General features: G+C 59.1%; 1 protein-coding gene across 7 annotated transcripts in view; it reads right to left on the bottom strand.

The window, feature by feature from the left end:
• SH3TC1 (SH3 domain and tetratricopeptide repeats 1) overlaps positions 1-24,816 on the bottom strand; it is a 62,192-nt gene that overhangs the window by 6,213 nt on the left and 31,163 nt on the right. For 5 of the 7 annotated variants that reach the window (XM_070791876.1, XM_070791874.1, XM_070791873.1 and 2 more), the window contains exons 3-12: positions 18,805-18,932; positions 17,383-17,488; positions 16,559-16,705; positions 15,798-15,990; positions 14,114-14,190; positions 12,987-13,182; positions 10,093-10,226; positions 7,376-7,420; positions 3,876-5,543; positions 878-1,058 (exon numbers count right to left, since the gene is read on the bottom strand). In XM_070791876.1, the coding sequence (XP_070647977.1) occupies positions 878-1,058; positions 3,876-5,543; positions 7,376-7,420; positions 10,093-10,226; positions 12,987-13,182; positions 14,114-14,190; positions 15,798-15,990; positions 16,559-16,705; positions 17,383-17,488; positions 18,805-18,932 (2,875 nt within the window). The remainder of the gene's footprint in view (positions 1-877; positions 1,059-3,875; positions 5,544-7,375; positions 7,421-10,092; positions 10,227-12,986; positions 13,183-14,113; positions 14,191-15,797; positions 15,991-16,558; positions 16,706-17,382; positions 17,489-18,804; positions 18,933-24,816) is intronic. The other 2 variants (XR_011567311.1, XM_070791878.1) reach the window with 2 other exon arrangements.

The raw sequence follows: 24,816 nt of genomic DNA, 5'->3' as shown, positions 1-24,816 counted from the left end.
CTGGCTCTCGGAGCTGCTGGCTCAGGAGGTCCAGGCTGAGGCCTGCCACGCGTGTGTGCTCAGTCGTGTCCCGCTTTTTGTAAACCTGTGGACTGTAGCCCTCCAGGCTCCTCTGTCCACGGAATTCTCCAGGCAAGAATATCGGAGTGGGTTGCCATGCCCTTCTCCAGGGGATCTTCCTGACCCAGGGATCAAACCTGCGTCTCTTGCATCTCCTGCACTGGGAAGCGGGTTCTTTACCGCTGAGCCCCCTGGGAAGCCTAGCAATGCACATCTCCAACCAGCACCCAGGTGAGGGGGACCTGCTGACTCCGGGACCCCACTTGGAGGAGCCTTGGCCAAGGTTGTGGGCCCATTGGTCCTGCTGAAGCCCCAGGGTAAGAGGCGTCCCTCCTGAGTCCCAGGGAATCCAGCCCCTTCTCTGCTCTCAAGGAGCCCCCACGCTGGATGGGGTGTTATGGGACTCCACCAGCCTGTGAGCTGTGTGGTCCAGCCATCTGTTCCCCACCCCCGGTCAGGACGCTCTGGGTGGGCTTCACAGGTGACCCCAAAACCCTGCTCCGGGGAAGGAAGCGGGGCAGTCACTGTCTCCTGTGGACTAGGACCCTCCAGGCACACACGGTCCCTGTCCTCACACGTGAGGGGACAAACGAGACCAGACTACGTGGCCTAACGCTGGGCCAGCGGGAGAACACTCAGGGCAGGCTGGGGCCAGCTTCCAGAAGCTACCACGGCAGGGAGGATGACTCAGAAACACATGCTTCACCCCCGCCCTTGGGGACAAGACAGAGCTTGCTGGCTCGGCGCCCGCCGCCACAAGGACAGAGGGCTGTCCTGGGACGGCGTCCGCACCCTCCCGCCCGGGGCCGGCCCTCACCGCTCGGTGCCCAGGGACAGGTAGAGCTGGCTAATGGTCTCCAGGAGCTGCCCCTCCAGCACCTTGTCGTTCACTCTGCGGGCCAGCGAGAGCTGGAACTCGTGGTAGACGACGCAGCGGGCCTCGTTGGGCACAACCGCGCTGTAGAAGTGGCAGAGCCGCTGGACGGCGAGCAGCTGGCCTGGTGGGAGACGGAGGGAGAGGCCCTGTCAGGCTCTGCAGCGGCCTTCGAGGGGCTGCGGCCCCTGCGGCGTGCCCGCCTCTGTGAGCTGGGGTCGCTCCATGTGGGGACAGGCTGGGTGTCCGGCTCGAGGTCACACAGCCGGCCAGCAGCCGTGACGGGGCCAGGCAGGGCACGTCACAGGTGCTCGAGGGACAGTGCTGGTCACTGGAGAACTCCCAGGCTGGGTGGTCCCGACTGGGCTCCCCTGATGGACCAGGACATGTTTCTGCTTCACAAAGCTCCTCCCAGACAGACAGGGGCTGCATGCGAGCATGCTCAGCTGCTCAGTCGTGTCCGACTCTTTGCAGCCCCGACAAGGCAGACAGGTAAGCTGAGTCCAAAGCTGGAGCAAAAGACATGCGGTGGAGACGGGATTCAAATCCGGCTCCTGCATTCCACAGTCGATGCTCCTCCGTGAAGCCGGGCTCCAAGCCCACAGCCTTACTCGCCTGTTCTAAAGCCAGAGGAATGGAAACAACTGGGAACTTACACTACTGAAAATGACCCGGCAGTGAACAAGCCAAGAGAAGACCTGATGACACCACAAACCAACCAGACCTAACAGAGCGCAGAGCACACCCCCAACGACAGCAGAACACAACATCCTCCACGTGCCCATGGGACATTCTCCAGGACAGACTAGAGGCTGCCTCTCAGAACCATCTTCAGTAAGCATAAAAGGGTCAAAAGCATACGAGGCATATCTTCCAGGAGCAATGAATGAAGTAAGAAATCAGTAACACAAAGGAGTTTGGAATATTCACGTATCTGTAGAAATGAATAGCACATTCCTAAATCACTGGGCTTCCCTTGTTGCTCAGTCGGTAAAGAATCTGCCTGCAACGCAGAGACCCGGGTTTGATTCCTGGGTCGGAAGGATCCCCTGGAGAAGGAAATGGCAACCCACTCCGGTATTCTTGCCTGGAGAATCCCATGGACAGAGGAGCCTGGCAGGCTACAGTCCATGGGGTTGGTCGCAAGAGTCAGACACGACTTAGCATCACCACCAAATCACCAGTGGGTCAAAGAGGGAAACTGGGGACTTCCTTGGTGGTCCAGTGGTTAAGCTTCTGCACTCCCAATGCAGGGGACCTGGGTTCAATCCTTGGTCAGGGATCTAAAGCCTGCACGCTCCAACTAAGATTTTGTATGCTGCAACCAAGACCGGCTCAATCAAATAGCTAAGTATTTTAGAAGATAAACAACCAAAAACGAATAAAAATTTCAAATAAAAAACCTAAAGTTCACCCTTAAGAAACTAGAAAAAGTTAACTCGACCCAAGGCAAGCAAACGAAAGGAAAATCAAAGTTCAAGAGGAGACGATAAAATAGTAAAGTAGAGAATGGAAACATAGACAACAGTGAAACCAATGACAGTTCTTTGAAAAGGTTAACAAAAGTGACAAAATTTTAGCCAGACTGACCAAGCAAAGAAAGGAGGTAGCCGGAGAGGACTAAAATCAGGAGGGATACATGGGACATCACCACGGATCTCACGGAAAAAAAGGGGAAGCTGTGAGCGACCGTACACCAACAAATGAGCCGACCTCGATGAAAGGGACAAACTGAGAAAGACACAAACCAGTGAAACGCACTGAAAACGGAACCAGCGCAAGGACTGGGTGACCCGGGGTCAGCACTGCCCTCAGTCCCCTCCCTGCTCCATATGGCGGAGGGGCAGACCCCCTGACCCCCGGAGGACCTCCTGGGTCCCCCAGCTTTGCACTCCCAAGTCTGAATCCCCTAGTGCCTGGGCTGGGGGCGTGGGGGTCACAGAAGTTTTCTGAGAGGCCAGCGGGGGGCCAAGTGCCCTTGGTGACCATGGCCCGCACCTGCCCAAGGCTGCAGGGCAGGTTGGGGGACCCAGCTCCTGGCCCCTCCTGGAGGTCCAGGGGATCCCCCTTCCAGCCTCACTGAGCAGAAACTACATCCCTCAGTAGCACCCCAGTGCTCTCAGGAAAATGCCAAACCACAGCCTGAGGTCTGGGGCCCCTGCCTAGCTTCCCACCTGAGGCTCTCACCTTCATCACCTGAGCCACTCCGAACTTGGCACCACCCCGCAGGGCCCAGTCGCTCACCCCAGGGCCTTTGCACAGGCTGCTGCGCCTCCTGCCAGGCCCCCTCCGGTACTTGGCTAAATTCTTCTCTTCCCTTGGGTCCCAGACTAAACAGCCGGCCCCCTACCAGCTAGGGCCTGGAGCCGCCCCACCATCAAGCTGAGTGCCTGCTTCTGGGGCTCTCGTGACCTGAGCATCTGTGTCCTGTGGCTTGGCCGCCAGCCCCCAGTGAGGACCACCTGGGCGTGTTTGCTGGTGGAGCCCCGCCCATCGCCTGCCACTCGCAGCAGCTTCCCCGCACGCTCTGGGCCTGGGGAGGTGCCTGGTGTGCCCGGCTGTTGGGAGATGCTAAGGATACAGCGCCAGCAGAGCACCCGGTATGCGAAGCCCACATGGCCGCTTTGGCTTGGCTGCCCCCATGCCTGGCCTGGGCTGTGTCCGGGGTCACCCACTGCCTGTCTGCCCGAGACTGCCAGGATTCCCGGCCTCGGGACTTTCAGTGCAGAAAGCAGGATGGTCCCAGGCAACCCGGGATGAGCTGGTTGCCATGGTGACATCTGGCCCAGCACGGGGCACCTCAAAGCACCCGCTGGTTCCCAACACTCGGCATTCTCGGTGGAGAAGCGACCGCTTGCCTCCGATTTGCACCCCCCAGGACGCTCTGAACAGAAGTGCAAAGAGCCCTTGCTCCCCAGGCAGCCCCCTGCCCAACACTCACTCTCCCAATGGTCCATCTCCACAGCAACCAGGAAGGCCCACTCGTAGTAGCACTTGGCCTGCCGGGCGAGCGCCCTGCGGGTGCACAGGTCCCCCAGCCGCAGCAGCACCCGGGTGAAGTCCGGGCTGCCCTCCCTGCTGGGCAGCCGCGAGAAGAGCTTCACGGCCTCCAGGAGGTAGTGCTGGGCCAGCCCGCCAGCGCCGGCCTGCAGACACAGGGCCCCGAAGTTGGCCAGGACCACCGCCTCGTTCTGCGGGCGGCTCAGGCGCCGGGCCACCCTCAGGGCGCGGTAGTAGCTCTCGGCCGCCCGCCGGGTCCTGCCGGTTCTTTTCAGTGCAATGGCCATCATGTTGGTGATCAGACCCTCTTGGTCTGGGGTGGCCACCGCGGCCTCCAGGAGGGACTCCAGGATGCCCAGGGCTGCCGGGCTCTGCCTGTGAAGGACATGCAGCCAGGCCAGGGCCACCAGGCGGTCCACGACGGTGCAGCCGCCCAGCCGGGCATCTGTCTCCACGGCCTGAGCCATGAAGGCGATGGCCCTGCCCTGCCACCCATGCTGGCTGTACAGCTGGGCCAGGCTGGCGTAGACAGGGCCATGTAGGGCCTGCCCGGACCCAGAGGCCAGGGTGGCCAGTGCCCGCCGGAGGTAGTGAGCAAGCTGGGCAGGCAGGAGGGGGAGCCGCGGGCTGTTCTGCAGGACCAGGGCCGCGCTCCGGAGCGCGCTGCCCAGTGAGCCCTGTGCCCGCAGCGAGGCCACCCTGATGCAGCTCAGCGCCAGGTGCGGCAAGCACCTTTGGCTGTAGATGCTTGCCAGCAGCAGGTAGCAGTCCATGGGCCAGGAGGTGCCCGGGGTCCCCGCTGCCTCGGGGAGCAGCAGCAGCAGCCTCTCCAGGAAGGGCATGGCCTCCTCCGGCTGCTTGAGGCGGGCGTGGTGCTTGGCCAGCAAGAAACAGGCCCGGGCCTCGGCCTGCGGGCTGCGGCTGCTGATGGCCCTCCGCAGGGCCAGGGTCAGGAGGCTGGAATCAGCCTCGGAGCTGCCGACGTGGCCGGGCGTCCCCAGGAGCAGGGCCAAGGCCTTGGGCACCACCTGTGCGCACTTCTCCTTGTTCTTCTGCCGCAGGTGGACTGAGGCCAGGCTGGTGTACACAGCCGCCACCAGGACCAGGTCCCCGAAGCGGCCCCCGAGCACCCCCAGGGCTTCCTCGAAGTACACGCGGGCCTGGGACAGCTTCAGCTGCCGCACACACAGCCGTCCCAGCAGGAAGCAGAGCCTGGCCAGGGCCATGGGCAGCCCAGCTTTTTTGGCCACCCCACGGGCCTCAGCCAGCCGCCTGACCAGCTCCTCCTCGTCGGTGAAGCCGCCGAACACGCTGCTCAGCGTGGGTGGGGAGAGGTCGTACAGGCCCTGGAAACCAGCCTGGAATCCCGGTGAGTCCAGGAACAGCAGCTGCGAGCCCAGGGCCTCTGGGTCGGCCCAGTCATCTCCTGTGTCCAGGCAGAAGAAGGGCTCCTCGGTGTCTGGCAGGCTTGCACCACTGGATGCCCTGTGGACACCGGGGGACCCTGGTTCCTCGGGGCAGCCCCGGCAGGACTTGCATTGTTTTAGAACATTCTTCACAGTCTGCAGGATCTCCTGTGGCTCTGGGTTCAGGCAAGGTGGGGACATTTCTGCAAATGACCAAAATGCCCGGATGGGTGAGAGTGGGATCTGAGTCCAGGCAGGGCGGGGGCGTCTCTCTCCTGGCTGCAGCGTCCCTGTTGCCTCCCCCATAAGGCTTCCCTGGGCATCTGAGGTTGCCGTGGGCTGCTGGGCACACTGCAGGGCTCTAGGGGTGACTTTCCGGGAGGACATGGAGGAGGTTAGCCAAGCTTCTACCAACTAACATGCCTCACCGTAGTCCTCTCCTCTCGGCCACGTGCCGGAACCCAAGACATCAAGCTGTAGCCAACCAGAGCTACTGACCAGCGTGAGCTCCAAAGTGCCCTCAGAACTGACAGTGGAGTCAGCATCCACCTGCGCGGCCCTAGCACGGGGGCCCCTCTGATGGGAACCCCGGGGTCCTGCTCGTCTGGGCTGGTTTGGGAATCAGGTTACTAAAGGGTTAAAACAAGGGCTGAAGAGTCTGGGGACAGGAGCTGCCCACGCCTGCCCTGCCCGCCGAGGGCCTGTTGGCCTTGGATGGACTCAGCACCTGGAGGCATGTCCAGCCTTGAGGAGCAAACAAGCTACGTTTCCTGTTGGGAAAACATGGGCTTTGAAGGGGAATTTAGAAGGAAAGAAGCAGGAGGTAAAGACTCTTCTGTTTCAAGTTCAGTTGTAAAGTGTGTTCAAAGCTATTAGTTGGTAAAGGCTAGGAATTAGAAAAAAAAAAACAAACAAATACGGTTGAGCAGCAAATGTACAACTCGACCGTGTACTTGATTGGCTAAGAAACGCCCGCGTCTGTTGGAGGGGTGTGGTCTGCCCGGGGGGGTCTTCCTGCATTATCCCTGTTACCCTGCCCCTGACAGCTGAGGTCCTCCCCAAGGCAGCCTGCAGAAATCTGGGGAGCGGGGAGGGCCCCGGGATAGCCCTGGGACCCAGGGGCTGCTTCCAGCCCCCCTCCAAGGGGCCCTTCCGTGTTTGTGTGTGGATGGATCCCATTCCCAGGAAATCTCAAAGGGTCCTCGGCTTGTGCGTCCCCAGGCTGTCCCTGAAGCAGACCGTCTGCTGTGGCGGAGCTGCAGGCGTGGGAAAGAGCACGTCCTCCAGGGACTTTTCCAACGTAAGGTCCAAGGTAGCGCCCTCTCCACCCCCTGCACCCCTCCAAGCAGCTCACGGGGAAAGTCAGCTGCTCTGGGTTAAATGAAAGAAACCCAGGGACTTCCTGGTGGTCCAGTGGCTAAGTCTCGGCATTCCAAACACAGGGGGCCTGGGTTTGCTCCCTGGTCAGGGAACGAGCTCCCACAAGCCCCAACTAAGAGTTTGCAAGCTGCACCTAAAACCTGGTGCAGCCAGAAAAAGAGAGAAAGAAAGAAACCCAGAGTCAGGCCTAAGCTCACCCCTTATGGCTCAGAATCCGCCTGCAGTGCGGGAGGCCTGGGTTCAATCCCTGGGTTCAGAAGATCCCCTGGAGAAGGGAAAGGTTCCCCACTCCAGTAATCTGGCCTGGAGAATCCCATGGACTGTATAGTCCATGGGATCGCAAAGAGCCGGACGTGACTGAATGACTTTTTCACTTTCGGGCAATGGCGGGGATGTGCTTCTTTGCTGGGGACAGTGAAGGAGGCCAGGCTATGGGCCGGGCAGTGGAGAGGTCACCCCATCTACACTGGGGGCAGTGCAGGGCGGTGGGCACAGTGATGGGGGGAGCCTCACCTCCGCTTCACCCAACCTCCCCCCAAGGCCAGACTGCATGTCACCAGCCCTTCCCCATAGAGGAGTGAGGTCCGTGGCCCGCGCCACCCCGAGGCCCAGCCCCACGCCCCAAGGGCTCCCAGGCCATGTGGGAAGGACGTACCTTGTTCCTCCTGCTGCTGCTGCGTCTCAGCTTCTTCTGACGTGTCTGAAAAGTCAGAGAGAAGGCCGGCATGACCCTGGGACCAGCGCCCTCTGGGTTGGGGCCAAGTCGGGGGGCAGCTGTAGGACAGTAACAACCCTGACACCAGCGCTGAGCGGGGACACAGTCCGGCCCGGGGCGGGGGGTGTCAGCCAAGAAGCCGTGTCTTCCAGGATGCACCCCCTGCCCCTGCAGGCTCCACCCCTGCTAAGAGGCGGCCTCCCCCTGCTGCCCACTCTCTGGGAGTAGGGGGTGTGCCCCCCGCTGCCGCAGGCTCGCCCCGGGGCTGGGCGGCAGAGCTGGGCTTGCACCCCCTCACCTGCCACCGGTGCTCCCCTGCGCCCCAGTTCCCACCTCCTGGAAACGGGCTGAGTCTGACTGCCCGCCCGGCTGCCACGGAGACCAAGTGAGAGAAAGCGCTGCGTAAAGACAGGGGAGTGTGAAATGCTGCCAACTGTGCAGCGTCCGGCGGAGAGGACCCCACCGCAGCAAACGAGGCTCCCCACGCAGCTCCCTAAGCAGGGAAGAAACCGTGGGCCAGGCTGGCTGAGGGCTGATCCGCCGAGGCCTCAGTTCTCATTTGACTTGTATGCGGAGTGCGTCACGCGAAACGCTGGGCTGGGGGACTCACAAGCTGGAATCAAGATGGCCGGAAATATCAGCAACCTCAGTATGCAGATAGTACCATTCTAATGGCAGAAAGTGAAGAGGAACTGAAGAGCCTCTTGATGAGGGTGAAAGAGGAGAGTGAAAAAACTGGCTTAGAACTCAACATTCAAAAAACGAAGATCATAGCCTCCAGTCCAAATACTTCGTGGCAAATAGAATAGGAAAAAGTGGAAACAGTGACAGACTTTATTTTCTTGGGCTCCAAAATCACTGCAGATGGTGACTGCAGCCATGAAATTAAAAGACGCTCGCTCCTTGAAAGAAAAGCAATGGCAACCTAGACAGCATATTAAAAAGCAGAGACATTAGTTTGCCGACAAAGATCGATCTAGGCAAAGTGATAGTTTTCCCAGTGGTCATGTACGGATGTGAGAGCTGGACCATAAAGAAGGCTGAGCGCCAAAGAATTAACGCTTTTGAATTGTGGTGCTGGCGAAAACTCTTGAGAGTCCTTTGGACAGCAAGGAGATCAAACTAGTCAATCCTAAAGGAAATCAACCCTGACTATTCATTGGAAGGACTGATGATGAAGCTGGAACTCCAATACTTTGGCCACTTGATGTGAAGAGCCGACTCATTGGAAAAGACACTGATGCTGGAAAGATTGAGGGCAGGAGGAGAAGGGGACGACAGAAGATGAGATGGTTGGATGGCATCACCGACTCGATGGACGTGGGTTTGTGCAAACTCAGGGTGATAGTGAAGGAAGGGAAGCCTGGCGTGCTGCAGTCCGTGGGGTCACAGAGTCAGACACGACAGCGACTGGACAACAACAGCAAAGGAAGAGAAACCCAGTAGTGTAAACCTAACGTTGGTGAGAAAACGCTTATAACACGTGTCAGCAGGCAAGCAGGAAAGACACGCACGAACACATGCTTGTGTGTGTACATACATGTGAATATGTGCACAAGTGTGGGTGTGTAGGTACATGTGTGAGTGCACGTGTATTCACATGAGCGTGTACATGTGGACACATACAGGTGTGTAGGTGTGTGTGTGTTTGGGTGTGTCTGTGTGTACTTATGTGAGTATGCATGCGTATGTGTACGCATATCTGTGGGGATGTGTCCACACGTGTGCATTTATTTCCCTCCTGCAGGAGGAACAGATGAGCTGAAACGCTGCATCCCCAGGGCCCGGGGAGTGGCGGGTAGGCCTGTCCCGCACCGTCCCCTCTGCCCGTGACCTCCAGCTGTGGCTGCCGACACACCCCCTCTCTCTACTGTTCGTACCACAGTCCCAGGCCCTCCTGCTCCCGCAGCCCCAGCGGAGCAGACGGTCTTAGGCTGGTGCCTAGAGTCAGTGGAGAAGCAGCTCAACTGAGACCCGTCCCCGGGGCAGCTGGGAGGCTCAGGCCCCACTTTCCTGAATCTCCCAGCCCCTTATCCTGCTCCTCCTCTCTGTCTCTCCTGTTACCCCGCCACCTGCCCTGAAGGCAGTGCCAGCATCTGTCTGGCCACCTGTAAGTGTCCAGGGGCTGGCATTCAATACTGTGAATGATGGAGGAGGCGGAAGGTTCCTTAAAGGCAGCAGGGTGGGGTTGTCGCCGCAAACAGTGGACGAAGCCGGAGCCATGCCGCCCTCTGCAGAGTGGACAGTCCAGCCTTGCCGCAGAGCAGTGCAGGCGGAACAGGGCTGAGGGGTGTCAGCCGGGGGCAAGCTCTGCACCCTTCATGGCCTTTCGGGGAATCTGACCTAAGAAAACTGTTCTCACAGGCTGTAGGGCACTTCCCTGTGGCTCAGACAGTAAAGAATCTGCCTGCAGTGCGAGAGACCCAAGTTCCATCCCCGGGCCAGGAAGATCCCCTAGAGGGGGAACGGCCACCCACTCCAGTGTTCTCGCCTGGAGAATCCCATGGACAGAGGGGCTGGCGGGCTGCAGTCCGTGGGGTCACAGAGTCAGACACGACTGAGTGACCAAACACACAAGGAGCAGCCCCCTGCAAGTCCTGAGAGGTCCCCAGGGCCATCCTGAGGGCGGGAGGGGTGCCCCGTGTCCCCCCACATACCCAGTCTGTACATGGTGCAGACATTCGTGCTGGACATCCTTCTCAGCAGCTGCCTGGCCTCCTCCTCAGAAAAGCGTCCTTCACGGCTAAAGAAAGACCTTTCCTCTTCACTGAGAAAAATCACGTTTTCCAAGCTGGAAAAAATCAAGTGCGTGTTAGATCGCACATTTCTAAGTACACATTTCACATGGAGACCCCTTTCCCTCCCTCACTTGGCAGACAATCCCTGCCCAGTGATGAAGACATGAAGATACAAACAAGATAGATCCCGCCCTCGAGGATGCCTCATCGGGCCAGAGGCAGACACCCAGGAGCAGGCAGGGCTGTGACAGATGCAGCAGATCACAGTTTCTGGAAGGGGTGCTCCTGAGCAGCCTTCAAAACCCAACCGTAAATGCCCCTTCCCCTGTGAGGCAGGCCATGGCAGCTGCGGGCAGACTCAACCCCTCCACTCTGCAATCTCTCACAACTCCTTACACAGCCCGGTACAGAGCACACGTGTACTCAGAGAAGTCAGGCAGAGGAAAAAAGGAAGGAACAAGGGAGGGAGGGAGCGGGGGAGGCAACTTCTGCTTATAGAACTAAATTAACAGCAAAATATGAAGCTTCCAAATGTACTTCGAAACTTAAGAGGGAGCTATTACGAGAAGTTAAAGAAACCCTTAGGGTAGATTACGACACGTTGGACATAATAAGCCTGTATTCCTCAAAAAAAGTCAGTGTCCTAAAGGACAAAGAGACCGAGGAACTGTCTCAGATCAAGGAGATGAGACTCGAGAGACAGACAAGTGATAATACGGGGTCTGGAATTCTCTTTGGCTAAAGAGGGGATCACCGGAAAATCAGTAGGCTCTAAGATCTGCAGAAACAGTTCTATCAGTGTCAGCGTCCTGATGTGGACAATTGTGCTGCGGTCATGCGAGCGATGTCCTGGTTTCAGGAAACACACTGCATTATTTAGGGGTAAAGGAACATCGTGTTTGCAACTGATTCCCAGAGAATTTAGAAGAAAAAAAATGAAGTAAAAAACAAACAGGAGAAAATAGGTGCCATAACATGTTATCATTTGGGCAAACCAGGTGAGGGATGCAGAGGAATTTACACTCTTTTCACAACTTTTCCTTAAGCCTGAAATTACGACAAAATAAAAGAAATAAAGAATAGCCACCAGAATGTTCATTAAACAAAAGGTGGAAGGCCCAGACCCGGCACAGGAAAGGCGTTTAGAAAGTACTCGCTGAGAAAATGAGAGGTTGTCGGGGCTTCTCTGGCTGTAAATGGGACCACTGGCACGGGGCCCCGTCAACCTTCTGGGTTAAGGGAGGGCAACAGGCCGGCTCAGACCCACAGCAGGTGCAGCGCAGACCCTTGGAAGCTCAGGACACGTTCAAGTCACACGGGGCCCAGCCGTCTGTTGAGACGTTTCAGTCTCCCCAGAGATGGTGGCAACCATCTGGACCGAGGGCACCCAAGCAGTGTTTCACAGAACACCGGCTGATGCGGTTGGTCTGGAGGTCAGAGAAGTGTGAAAAACACACGTCAACAGGAGAAGGAAGAGTTTCATGCTCTGGGTGCCTTGCTCGTGCTGGGAGTTCCACCAACCAGGGCATGTGGAAAGCCCGTCGGTGCTGGTGAAGTTTGAGATGAAGCCTTGGGGGCAGCACGCTTTGGGGAACGAAGGTCTGGTTTCTACTGTCAGCATCGGAGCCCAGCCCAGCTTCAACCTGCTTCTGATGAGCGGGCGGGAGAGGCTCTGGAGCAGACAGACCCTTGAGTTAGGGAGCACAGCAACTAGTAGGACATGTGACGGCAGAGTGGCAACCGAGACTTGGTCTTGGAGGCACAGGTTTGTCTGAGGTGCCAGACAAGAATGAAATAGGCTATCAGGGCTGATGGGGCGCTAGGGACAAACATCTCATGATGGACCCAGGGCAGCTGCTGGCCCAATAACAAGTCTTTTCTACACACTGACTCCTGGGTACTGACGTCTTAACAAAAGGCCAAGAACATACCTATGCCGCTGACCACTCTCTAAAGGTCGCCTCCCTCCGCCCCTGTGCTGCCCAGGGCCAGGTGGTGGGGACCTGGAGGTGACTGGACAGGCCTGGCTCAGAATTCCCCAGATGGGGTGGGGAGGCTTGCACGAGGAAGGAAGCACAGCCAGGAAGGGTGCCGCCCCCGCCCACCCCCCAGGGATGGCAGACAGGACTAGGGGCCAGTGGGCAGTCAGAGCAGTGGCCTCTGAAATGCGGGTCAGCAAGGCCTGGGGCTCAGGGTGCCTTGAAGTTCAGATCCAGAGCTTCAAAGGGCTTTATGAAGGGGAGTGGAGGGTGTACTCGGTTGAATAGTGTACCCCCCACTCCCAAATCCATGTCTACCTGGACCCTCAGAAGGTAACCTTATTTGGAAATAAGATCTTTTTAGACAGGATTTAGTCAAGGATGCTGGTGTGAAGAGATGATCCTGGGTTATCCTTGTGAGAAACAGGAGACAGGACTCAAGCATGAAAAGACAGAGGCGGGGTGAGGGGGGTGATGCGGCCACAGGCCCAGGGCCACCTGGAGCCGCAGGAGCTGGGGGAGGCGGGGAGGGTCCCCCCGGGCCCCGAGGGGCAGGAACGCTGCCAGCACTGTGATTTTCACGTCTGGCCTCCAGTCCTTGTTTCAAGCCCTCGACTTTGTGCCACTGGCCCCGCAGCCCCGGGACACCCGTTCCCGTGGACACCTGTGTGTCGGGGCAGCCCAGCCGCCCTTGGGGGAAGGGCAGGAGAGGGTCCAGACAGGAAGCAGAAGTCAGGCCCCGGGGACAGCGGGGTGGCCCCGGGCCGGGCCCAGCCCCAGGGACAGAGGTGAGGGTGATGAGGAGGAGGAAGGGGCAGGCCCTCAGCCACTCACTCAGACGCCTGGCCCTGCACATTGATGAGGCTCGTCTGCACAAACCCGACCTGGCCAGAGGCCGTGTGCCGGCCCAGGCACCAGGGCAGGCCGGGCACCTGAGCGCCCAGGATCTCGATGCAGTCACCACTTCGGAAGGTCATCTCTTCGGGCCCTGAGCCCTGGCAGTCCGCTACGGCCAAGGCCGGGCCCATGGCTGCAGGAAGGAGGCCACACATGGTCAGTGCGGGGAGGCAGGACCAGGAGGGGCCTGGGTGGGCCAACAGGTGGCCCTCAAGCACACCGTTGGTGTCCCTGGCCAGGGAGCTTGCGGCTCTGCTGAGGACTGACCGAGCGCCCGGCCAGGGTCGTGAGACTGCAGGGCTGGGTGTCCACGCAGTCCTGGGAGGTGGTGCCTTATCCCTACCCTGAGCACGAGAAACCGAGGCCTGGAGACGTTGATCAACTTGGCCCAGGGCCCACTTGGGGCAAACCCAGCGGAAAATGTTCACTTAACAGGCCCACAGGCCATGCAGACACCAGTCAGTCTGGGTCAGATCAAACGCACAGGGCCTGATGGTGGCTCAGATGGTAAAGAATCTGCCTGCAATACAGGAGACCCGGGTTCGATCCCTGTGTTGAGAAGACCCCCCTGGAGGTGGGCACGGCTACCCACTCTAGTATTCTTGCCTGGAGAATCCCATGGACAGAGGAGCCTGGTGGACTACAGTTCATGGGAATCACAAAGAGTCAGACACAATTGAATGACTAACACACAAAGGGGCCAGGCTGTTTTTTCGGAAGAAGACCCCCGCCCGCCCCACCCCCATGGTCTGAGGGTCCTCCGAGGGGTCTGACGCGGCACTGGCAAGAAAGCAGAGGCTTCGGAGGTGCTGGTGGAACGGGGCGTTACTCGGTAGAGGCAGAGCAACCGGGGACCCTGGCCTGGCCTCCCTGGGCGCTGTGTGAGTCTGGGCCAGCCAGTGGACCTCTCTGAGCCTCCTTATTGTCTCAGGAACTGGAGAGGACCCAAGCTACCTTTCCTGGCTTGGGGAGGACTCAGGGGAGCCAGAAGCTTCTGGAATGCAAGCGCCCGCCCGCCTCAGCCCCCTCTTCCCCAGGGGAGGAGGACCAGCAGAAGCACTTACCCATCAGCTGGACGTCCGGCGCCACGGGTCCACCCAGGGGGTCGTTGACAGAGTCCTTGGGCACCCTGAGAGCCCACCTGGAGTGGGATGAGAGGGGGTTTCAGATCCGGGGCAGGTTAGAACCGTGTGCAGACCGCACAGGTCACAGCCACAGGGGCCTGAGCAAAGTCCACCGCTTACTCCTACTGCACGGACACCGCCCCTGGTGCACACACACACACACACACCACCTCACACACACACACACTCACAACACACACACACACACACCCCACCCCCCCCACACACACTCACCAAACACACACACCTACACACACCCACACCCACACCACCTCACACACACACACACGCACCACCCATACACACACGCACCACCTTACACACCCACACACCACACCCACACACAGACACACACACACCACCTCACACACACATGCACACACTCACCAAACACACACCCCCACACACACCCACACACACCACAAGTGCATACACACACACCAAACACACACACACACCACAGACACACACACCACAGACACACACACCTACCCACCCCCCCCCACACACACCTCACACACCCACACACACACACATACCTGCACACTGACACACCACACACTTACACACTCACCAAACACACATACACCCACCCACACACAGACACACACACACCCACACACATACACACACACATAGCCACCACACACATACACTCACCAAACACACACACACGCACATTCATACCCACACACACATACACAGACACCACACACACACACACACACACACACATGCACCCACCCACACACAGACACACACACACACACACACACACACACACACACAGTGTGTGGCCTACAGGCCCAGGTGCCTCCTGCCCTCCCACAGGCTGGCATCCTCACAGACCTCCCTCCATCATCTATGGACTGTCTCACTGAAAACAAGGAGATCTAGTTTCTCTCTTCACTTTGGCTGCCAGGAAGCTCAAGGCAAGTCTACGCCCACTTCAGCACATGAACAGGAGCCTGCACACTACCTGTCCCTGCCTTCCCCAGGCTTTCGCTGCTTTGGTTCTTATCTGCATAGATCCCTGATGCTGCTGCTAAGTCGCTTCAGTTGTGTCCGACTCTGTGCGACCCCAGAGATGGCAGCCCACCAGGCTCTCCCGTCCCTGGGATTCTCCAGGCAAGAACACTGGAGTGGGTTGCCATTTCCTTCTCCAATGCATGAAAGTGGAAAGTGAAAGTGAAGTCGCTCAGTTGTGTCCGACTCTTAGCGACCCCATGGACTGCAGCCTACTAGGCTCCTCCGTCCATGGGATTTTCCAGGGAAGAGTACTGGAGTGGGGTGCCATCGCCTCATGGGCACAGGCTGTGTGGCTCCCTCAAAAGCTTTCCGGAATGAGCCAGAACATGAAGCCAGAACCCCAGGCTGCACACCCCCGGCCGTCTCATTCCAGAGCAGTCCAGCTGGGGAGGTGTCCCTGTCCTGTAGTGCCGGTGACCGCCCGAGGCCACACGCTGAAAACAGCGGAAGGCGTGGAGGCCGTGCCTGCCTGGGGCTCACACTGGTCCCCACCCACCCGCCTTGGCCAACGATCGGCCCCGGCCTGGGGCAGTTTCCACGAAGCCTGCCGGCAGCAGGACCCGGAGGAGGCAGAGAAACAAAGGTCGATACCTACTGATGGAACGGAATCAAGGGCTCCGGAGCGGCCGCCGCTGCCCCCTCCGCCTCCGAGGATGTGCCGGGACTCGGGGCTGGAGAGTCCACTGCTGTGGCCGCGTCTGCCTGAGGACCCCTCGGAGGCCGCCTGAAGGGCTGGGGGCCGTTCCTCACTCTCACGTGGTGGTCAGGACACAGGACGAAGAAAGGCCCTTCAAAGCAGCAGAGGGCGGTCATGCAGGCAGCTGGACACCAGGGGCAGCACCTGCTGGGCACCCCCAGCCCCAGTTTCTGCACCACACAATGACTCTAGAGGCCCAGAACCAGGGCAGGGAGGCTGGACCCAGGCTGGCATCCTGCATCTGCCTGGACTTGGCCAGGAGGAGCCCGGCTCAGCCTCAGCTTCTCTGGGAGTCGACTGGGCTGTGAGGGGGCCAGGTGCATGATCCCGAGGACCCCTCCAGCTTGGATCCCCCCATCACTCCCCAGCAAGTCAGGCTGCAGCCGGCCTCCTCCCGTCCTCTCTGTGGCCGGGAAGCACTGTCTGCTAACACCCTGATCGCGGCAGCCTTGGATCTCGACTGTGAGACCCCTGGAGTACTCAGAGCAACAGCCAGCCCAGGAACTTGGGGTCGCTGGCAAAAGCCCCTTTCCTGTTATTTCTTTGGGGGCTTTCCCTGCCCAACGTCCCCTCAGTGTCCGCTCCTCCAGGGCCCTCCTGCTGCCAGGGCCCCGGGCCCTCCCGGACCAGTGGGGAGCCGCCGATGTCACGTAGCTCACCTTCCTGGACGAGGAGGCTCTCGTACGCCAGCCTCAAGGCGTCCGCATCCACCTGGACCCGGACGGCTGTCTCCTGGTCCTCGTCGGGCTCGAGCAGCCAGAAGGCCTGGTCCATGAGCAGGTTCTCCAGGCAGTGATGAGTGAAGCCTAGGGGAGCAGACAGCCCTGGTCACCGGCGGGCTCTGGGTGTATGCAGAGACGCCCTCACGGTCCAGCGCTGGCCGAGCCCTGCACCAACCAGGGCCTGGGGACCAGCCCACTCTGCCCTTGGGGACTCACGGTACTGTCCACTACCCGAGTCTGGCCACAGGGCTGACCCTCCAGGCTGTGAGAGGACCAGCCGTGACCGTGGAGGACTTCTCTGGACTCGTTACGTCCTCTAGGACCGTCAGTCTCCTCCTCTGTGACTTGGAACAGAGTGTTCAAGGAGACCAGGGCATGGCGGGTGGGCACAGCCCTGCTCTGGGGGCACAAGGCACCGTCACTCTGAGTCTCACTTCTCAGCCCTCAGGGGGGATGGAGCAGCAAGCTTCCCAAGGAGAGGCGCCTAGCCAGTCAAAGCCTTGCTTTGAACAGGAGAAGTTTTGGAAAGAAGGCACACGGGCTGAGGCTGGCGCGGCTTTCCTCTCTGTGCTCAACTAGGGAGAGCTCGGCTGCCCTGGAAGCCACGCTCAGCCCTGCCCATCGCGTCGATCCTCACCAAGGACAGGTGACCGTGGAGAGCTGTCATGAATGCACCTAGTCTTAAGGCCCAACTGGGAACATAAAGGGCTTATTGCGTGCAGGGGTCCCCAGAACCCTTTCTGGGAGGGTCACTGCTTTACCGAGAGCGTGGTAGGTGGAAAACTTCCAGATTTCTTCAAACGTCTTAAACGTCACCACCAGCCGATCCTGGTCACTGTGGATGGACAGCAGCCTGGCCGACAGCTCCTTCCAGGGAAGACACAGACGTGAGACCAGTCCCGGAGGCTTTGGGGGGTCTGCCCATCAGCAGGAACGTTTCACGGGAGTGACCTTGGCAGGGATGGGGGGGTCTGCCCATCAGCAGACATGTTTCACGGGAGTGACCTTGGCAGGGATCGGGGTGGGGGGCGGGGGGGCGGGGAAGCACAGCTGGCTCCTTTAAAGCCAAACTGCTCCTCTCCTGCTCTCAGACCAGCTGTGGCTCCCCAGCGCCATGCCGAGCCTTCCCAGAGCTGGCAGCCTCCATGCCCCCTCCGTGACTCAAGGGCCTGCCTCACGCCCTGCACACCAATGACACCAGGGTCTCCTCCGCTCAGCTCTGCACAGCCCCAGCCTCGCCTCCCGTCCCCTCCCACAGCAGCAACTCCGACTCCAATCCTAAACCCAGTGTCCCCTCTCCTGACAACTGTCCCATGAACCCTCCTGGTGGTGCCGGGACCTTCAAAGTAGCACCAGCCGAGAATCAGGGAGCATGGGTTCGATTTCTGGTTGGGGAACCAAGATCCCACATGCCGCAGGGTAACGAAGCCTGCCAGCCGTGGGTACAAAAACACAGCTGGGGAAGCCTGCGACCCCAGTGAAGACCCCGGACAGACGCAGAAAGGCAAACAGCACCCGCTGGTGCTGCCCAGGGGAGAGGCGGCGCTATTCTCGTCTCCACTGGGATTCAGAAATGAGGCCCCACCCTTAACCAGCCACCGAGCCCTGGCATCCCAGGGGTATCACCCCCACCCCCTGCTGTCGAGCACCGTGCTGGGGGCACCCTGCTTGCCGTCCGCTGACCCTCACGGCAGCTCCATGGGGTCACACTTCTAAGCATCCCAGTAAGTGGCTGAGGAGGCTGCATTCACAGAGGCCAGGGGGCGTCAGCCAAGGCCGGGCCGGGCTGAGTGCACGGTCAGACTCGGAAAACTGAGTCCCAGAGAAGCTGAGGCTGAGCCAGGCTCCTTCTGAGCAAGTCCAGGCAGATGCAGGACTCCAGCCCGGGTCCAGCCTTCCAGCCCGGGTCTCTGTGTGGGTGCAGAAACTGGGGCTGGGGGGACCCCAGCAGGTGCTGCCCCTGTGTCCAGCCGCCTGCATGACCACCCTCTCCCGCTTTGAAGGGCCTTTCTTCGTCCTGTGTTCCGACCACCACGTGAGAGTGAGGAACGGGCCTCTCAGCCCGAAGTCTCCGGACCCCCTAGGCCCACCGCCTTCTTCTCCAAGCTGTCCTCCTCCTCCCCATTCGCAAGTGTGGATCCCACGCCCCTTCCCCCACCCAGGACCCCAGGAGCCAGACTCACCCCGAGGGCGCGGGCCACCTCGCAGCTCTCGTTCTCCAGCAGGCGGAGCCGGCCCCGCAGGGCCTGTTGCAGGTTGGGGTCGGGCAGCCCGCTCTTCCGCCTCACCGCCAGCAGCTGCAAGGTCAGATCTGGAAGCGCGGGGCAGATCAAGGTGGGCGGAGTGCCGTGGGGTGCTCCCCTGCCCCCGCCAGCCCCCGCCGCAAACCGGGGGAGCCGGCTTCACACCCCACGTGTACCGCCTGGGGAAACTTCGCAGGCGGCCTGTTTCCCGTGAGGCCAGTTCCTTTCCTTGTAAATGAGTCACGTGCTGCCCACAATGTACACAGACGGGAGGAAGTGGACTGTGTCATCGCCCCAGGGCAGGACAGCATCTGTCTGGCCTTCAGCAAATGGCCCCCAAGTCACCGTGACCTCCAGCCACGATCTCTCCCCAGCCCGAGCTCCAAGGGGGCACCTGACCTCTGGGAAACACCCCACCAGCACCCTCTGGCCCCCACCTCATCCTTTCTTCACCAGCTCCAGAAGGGCCGTAGTCCCAGCCCTGCTCGGACCAGCAACACCTGTCTCCATCACCCCCCACGTCAGCCCAGCAGCCAGCCCCACGGATCCACCTGCAAAGCCAGGCTGAACCCGGCACACGCACCCACCATGGCCCTGCCCCTTCGGTCTGCCAGGGCAGTGTCTGGGCCCTGGCCCTTGCTCCAGACGGTCCTCTGGTCCGCAGAAGCCAGAGGGTCCCCTCATGACCACGTCTGGCTTATGGCACACCCTGGCTGTCAGCCCCCTGGGCAGTGCCAGCCCCTAGAAATTTCTACAGCAATGGTCATGCCTACTCTCTATAGTGTCCCACAGCGGCCACCAGCCACACGGGCCCCTGAGCTCTTGAAATGTGGACAGTGTCATCAAGGAACCGGAGTCTTCCTTTTATTTATTATTAAAAAGCAGAGACATTACTTTGCCAACAAAAGTCCATCTAGTGAAGACTATGGTTTTTCCAGTAGTCATGTATGGATGTGAGAGTTGGACTATAAAGGAAGCTGAGCACCGAAGAACTGATGCTTTTAAACTGTGGTGTAGGAGAAGACTCCAGAGTCCCTTGGACTGCAAGGAGATCCAACCAGTCTATCCTAAAGGAAATCAGTCCTGAATATTCATTGGAAGGACTGATGCTGAAGCTGAAGCTCCAACACCTTGGCCACCTGATGTAAAGAACCGACTCATTGGAAAAGACCCTGATGCTGGGAAAGATTGAAGGCAGGAGAAGGGGATGACAGAGGATGAGATGGTTGGATGGCATCACCGACTCGATGGACATGAGTCTGAATAAACTGCAGGTGTTGGTGATGGACAGGGAGGCCTGGCGTGCTATGGTCCATGGGGTCGCAAAGAGTCGGACACGACTGAGCGACTGAACTGAACTGAACTGATGTTCAGTTTAAGCGTGCCCGCACCCGGCTACTGTATTAGACAGCACAGCAGTAGTGGTTTTCCATTTCAGGAAGAATAAAATGCAAATCCTTTCCATCTTCTCAGGCACAGCCTGGAGCCACCTGCCATTCTCCCACCCACTGTCAGCCTGGGGTCTTCTCTCTGCTGCTGTGAGACATCCAGCTGCTACTGCTAAGTCGCTTCAGTCGTGTCCGACTCTGTGCGACCCCATAGACGGCAGCCCACCAGGCCCCCCCCTCCTTGGGATTCTCCAGGCAAGAGACGTCCAGGCATCCCCCCTAACCCCACGCCACCCACCCCACCCCAGGGCCTTTGCATTCTCCATACCTTCCCCTGAGGCACTCTCCCAGACCAACGCCCGCCCGGCTGGCTGCTGTAGGACCCCATCTCGGCTCAAATGGCCCCTGCCCACCGCTACCCAGTCCCCCCAAGGCTCCAAAGCTGGGGAGATAAGGGGAGGGAGGAGAGGGGAGAGAGGTGGTGGAGGGGAGAGCCCTTGGACTAAGCCTTGCACCTGCCTTGGAAATTTCCAGACCCCCCCACACCCCCAGCAGGAGACTCTGGGATCTGGAATCAGGCCCCTCCCCCAGCAGGAAGCCAGCCAGCTTTTCTCAACCAAGTCTCAGCGGCGACCCACCTACTCCCAGAAGAGGGTAGGGCTGCACTTTCCCATGATAGCCTGCCCTGTGGCTCAATAGCCCTGGTCATCCCGAGTGGCCACAGCGAGCACTGACCACCTGAAAGGCTGGATGACAGGTGACCATCGAGGTAGAGGTGAGCCCCCAGTTACCCTGGGGTCTCTGTGCCCCCTGCCCCCACAGCTAGTACTCTGGGGCAGGGTCTCAGGATAAAGGACTCGTTACCGCCCCCCCTCCAGGCAGGACCACCTCCCAGCATCAGCTCCTGCGTAAGTCCCGCCATTCTGTCCTGGAAGCCGGGATGCCTCTCCGGGGGCCCTCCCCTTCACCATGCCCCCAGGGTGCCCCTCCTTGGGACTCCCTTCCCGCCTCCAGGGTGACCCCGCCTCCTCTTTTATGTGTGTGTGTGTGTGTGTGTGTGTGTGTGTGTGTGTGTGTGTTAGCCGCTCAGTCGTGTCTGACTCTTTGAGACCCCATGGATGGTAGCCCACCAAGGCTCCTCTGTCCATGGGATTCTCCAGGCAAGAATACTGGAGTGGGTTGCCATTTCCTTCTCCAAGGGATCTTCCCAACCCAGGATCGAACCCAGGTCTCCCACATTGCGGGCAGATTTCGTTACTGTCTGAGCTACCGGCGAGTCCTCCTCTTCGGGCAGATGCAAACAGTCCAGAGAAGGCCTTTCCAAGTGCGGGCGCACCCCAGCCTTCTGTCCCCCAGGGAAAATGCAGAGTCCCGGGCCCTACCCCAACCTTCCAGCGTCAGAACTGTCCCAGGACCTGAGCGTCTGCCTTTAACATGCCCTGCCCCCACCCGGGAGACTGATGGACAGGGAAGCCTGGTGTGCTGCAGTCCATGGGATCACAAAGAGTCGAACACCACTGAGTGACTGAACAACAGCCCTGACCCACCCCCACAGTGATCTTAAGGCAGGCGTCCGGCAGCCACATTAGAGAAGCCTCCGTTAGACATTCTTGAGCCAGGAGTCCACAGAACGGTCCAGGCTGGGGACGCCCAGTGATCCCACATTCGTGAACCTGGCACGGACTTAACCTGCTGCGTGGGGATGCCTACCTGTAGGGCAGGACCCCATCTGGCCAGGGGAGGGCCCAGCAGCCTGCTGAGAGACACCAGAGGCTAGAGCAGCGTCAGTGGCAGAGCAGAGGCTTGTGATTGAGGTGAGAACAGACAGCCCCAGCCCCGGGTGTTTCCGGAAGGCAGCGTTCACACCCTTCCCCCACGGTCACAGAGGCCAGCAGGGTCGGGAGGAGGCTGTGGGCTTCCTTTTGTGCAGTAACAAAGCACCCCACCCGAGCGGCTTCTGGAAACTGCACAGTGTTATCTGGGCTCTGAGAAGGGTCTCCCTGGAGCCAAACACGGTGTGGGCAGCCGCGGTTCCTTTCGGAGGCCCCGGGTGGAGCGTCTGTCTCCCTGCTGCCCCCGCTTCTAGAGGCACCGCTTCCCTTGGCTTTTGGCCCCTCCTCCGTCTCCAGAGCCAGCAGCGCCAGCACCGTCAGTCTCTCTTTGAGTCCCACCCCAGGGTAACCTCCCGTCTCCGGAGCTCTCAGCCCCTCTGCGAACCCTCTTTGCCACAGGAGGCAGCATGCGGGTGCAGGTTGTGGGGGGAGGATGCGGACATCAGCGCTGTTTGTTGCTCAGTCGCTCAGTCGTGTCTGACTCTCTGTGGCCCCATGGACGGCAGCACGCCAGGCCTCCCCGTCCATCACCATCTCCCAGAGCTTGCTCAAACTCATGCCCATTGTGTCGATGACGCCGTCCAACCCTCTCGTCCTCTGTTGCACTCTTCTCCTGCCTTCAATCTTTCTCAGCATCAGGGTCTTTTCCAATAAGTGGGCTCTTTGCATCAGGTGGCTAAAGTATTAGAGATTCAGCATCAGTCCTTCCAATGAATACTCAGGGTTGATTTCCTTTAGGATGGACTGGTTTGATCTCCTTGCAGTCAAAGGCACTCTCAAGAGTCTTCTCCAGCGCCACAGTTTAAAAGCATCAATTCTTCAGTGCTCAGCCTTCTTTCCCTTGTGGCTCAGCTGGTAAAGAATCCGCCTGCAATGTGGGAGACCTGGGTTCGATCCCTGGGTTGGGAAGATCCCTGGAGAAAGGAAAGACTACCCACTCTAGTAATTCTGGCCTGGAGAATTCCATGGACTGTATAGTCCACGGGGTTGCAAAGAGTCAGACATGACTGAGCAACTTTCACTTCACTTCAGCCTTCTTTAGGGTCAAACTCTCACATCCATACATGACTACTAGAAAAACAGCTTCAACTGTGTGGACTTTAGTCAGCAAAGCGACGTCTCTGCTTTTTAATACGCTGTCTGGGTTGGTCGTAGGTCTTCTTTGCTGTGTTTAGTTGCTCAGTCTTGTCTTGCGACCCAGTGGATTGTAGCCTGCCAGGCTCCTCTGTCCATGGAATTTTCCAAGCAAGAATACTGGAGTGGGTTGCCATTTCCTTCTCCAATAAGACTTCTCTGGGGGCCTCTATCCTCCTGACCACAGAGGGGAGGTGACATCCTGGGGGAGCGCAGGGTCTGGGCAGACGGGGTTGCACCCTCATCCAGCTCCACCAGCCACTAGCTGGGGGGCCAAGGGTCCTCTCGGCCTTGTGAGGTCAGTCCTCTGCTGGAGGTCCCTGGACTCCAGCCCCCAGACTCGAGGCCAGCTCCCAGCTTGCATCTTGGCTAGAGCCCCCATCCCTGCCCTGCACATATTCCTCATCTGTAAAATGGGATGAGTGACCGGAACCTTCAGATGGAGGGTCATCTGATCCAGAGACACCTGTGGGTCTGAGAGGGGTTGTGGAACCTTGGTGCGGCCTCCTCATCACCCCAGGGGTGTCCCTGCTCAGTGCTGGGGTGCTGCCCATTGACCTTGGACCAGGTAACATGACTGGCTGGTTCCTGCTCTCTCTCCACCTGCGTCCACCAGCCCCAGGCCTGTGTGGTCCGAGCCCATTTCCGGTCCTTGCTTTCTCTGGGTCTCCAGAACAGGGGCTCAGAAATGCCTGTCGAGTCCAAATAAGCACATGGCAGTCTGATCTCGGCTTCAGACTCCATCCTCCCACTGAGCCCGGGGCTCCCTGAGGCATGGCCGATTCCAGGGCTGGGGCAGGGAGACCAGAGATGAGACGTGAGCGTCCTAGGGCCCCAGAAAGCAGGTGGTGCCCACAGGATGTTGGAGACGTGTCACAAGACCAAATCAGGGGCCATTTGAACAACAAAATAACTAAGGACAGCAACCGATAGAGTCCAGAGAATAAAATAAAGCCTGTCCATGCTAAAATAAGTAAGTTGAGCAACCGGGGAGAGGGGACAGTTTTTCGCTTCAGTGAAGGTCAATTAGAAAGAATATAGAAAAATGCAGCATTAGAAAGTCAGCATTGAGCAACCGTTTTCATGGCTTCCCTGGTGGCTCAGACAAGGCTTGCAGTGCAGGAGACCTGGGTTTGATTTTTGGATCAGGAAGATCCCCTGGAGAAGGGAATGGCAACCCACTCCAGGATTCTTGCCTGGAGAATCGCATGGACCGTGGACCTGGCAGGCTACAGTCCATGGGGTCGCACAGAGTCGGAAACGACTGAGCGACTAACATAGGCGAGTTCGGAGGGGGACAGAATAGTCACAAAGTTCCCACAGGCTCCTAATGACAAGAGGGAAGACGGATGACTCTGACAGAGGTGTTTACACGGTCAAACATCCCCTTAATCAAGTGAGCGACGTGAGATGTGAGCATCACCAGGGCCCAGACCCACGGACATTGAGACGGACCGAAGGTACTGGGCATTTCTGCCCGAAGCCCCAGCCTGCCGACCTGAAGGATCACCCATCTCCACACTGCGGCAGCTTCTACAGGACCGCCTGGAATCTTCAAAGTACCAGCCGCCAGGTTAAGAAGCTCCAGGCACACACGG

This window comes from Bos indicus, chromosome 6, assembly GCF_029378745.1.
Source record: "Bos indicus isolate NIAB-ARS_2022 breed Sahiwal x Tharparkar chromosome 6, NIAB-ARS_B.indTharparkar_mat_pri_1.0, whole genome shotgun sequence".
In the NCBI taxonomy this organism is placed as follows: domain Eukaryota; kingdom Metazoa; phylum Chordata; class Mammalia; order Artiodactyla; family Bovidae; genus Bos; species Bos indicus.
Note: the sequence above shows the minus strand (reverse complement) of the source record. Positions and strands in the feature narration are given on the sequence as shown.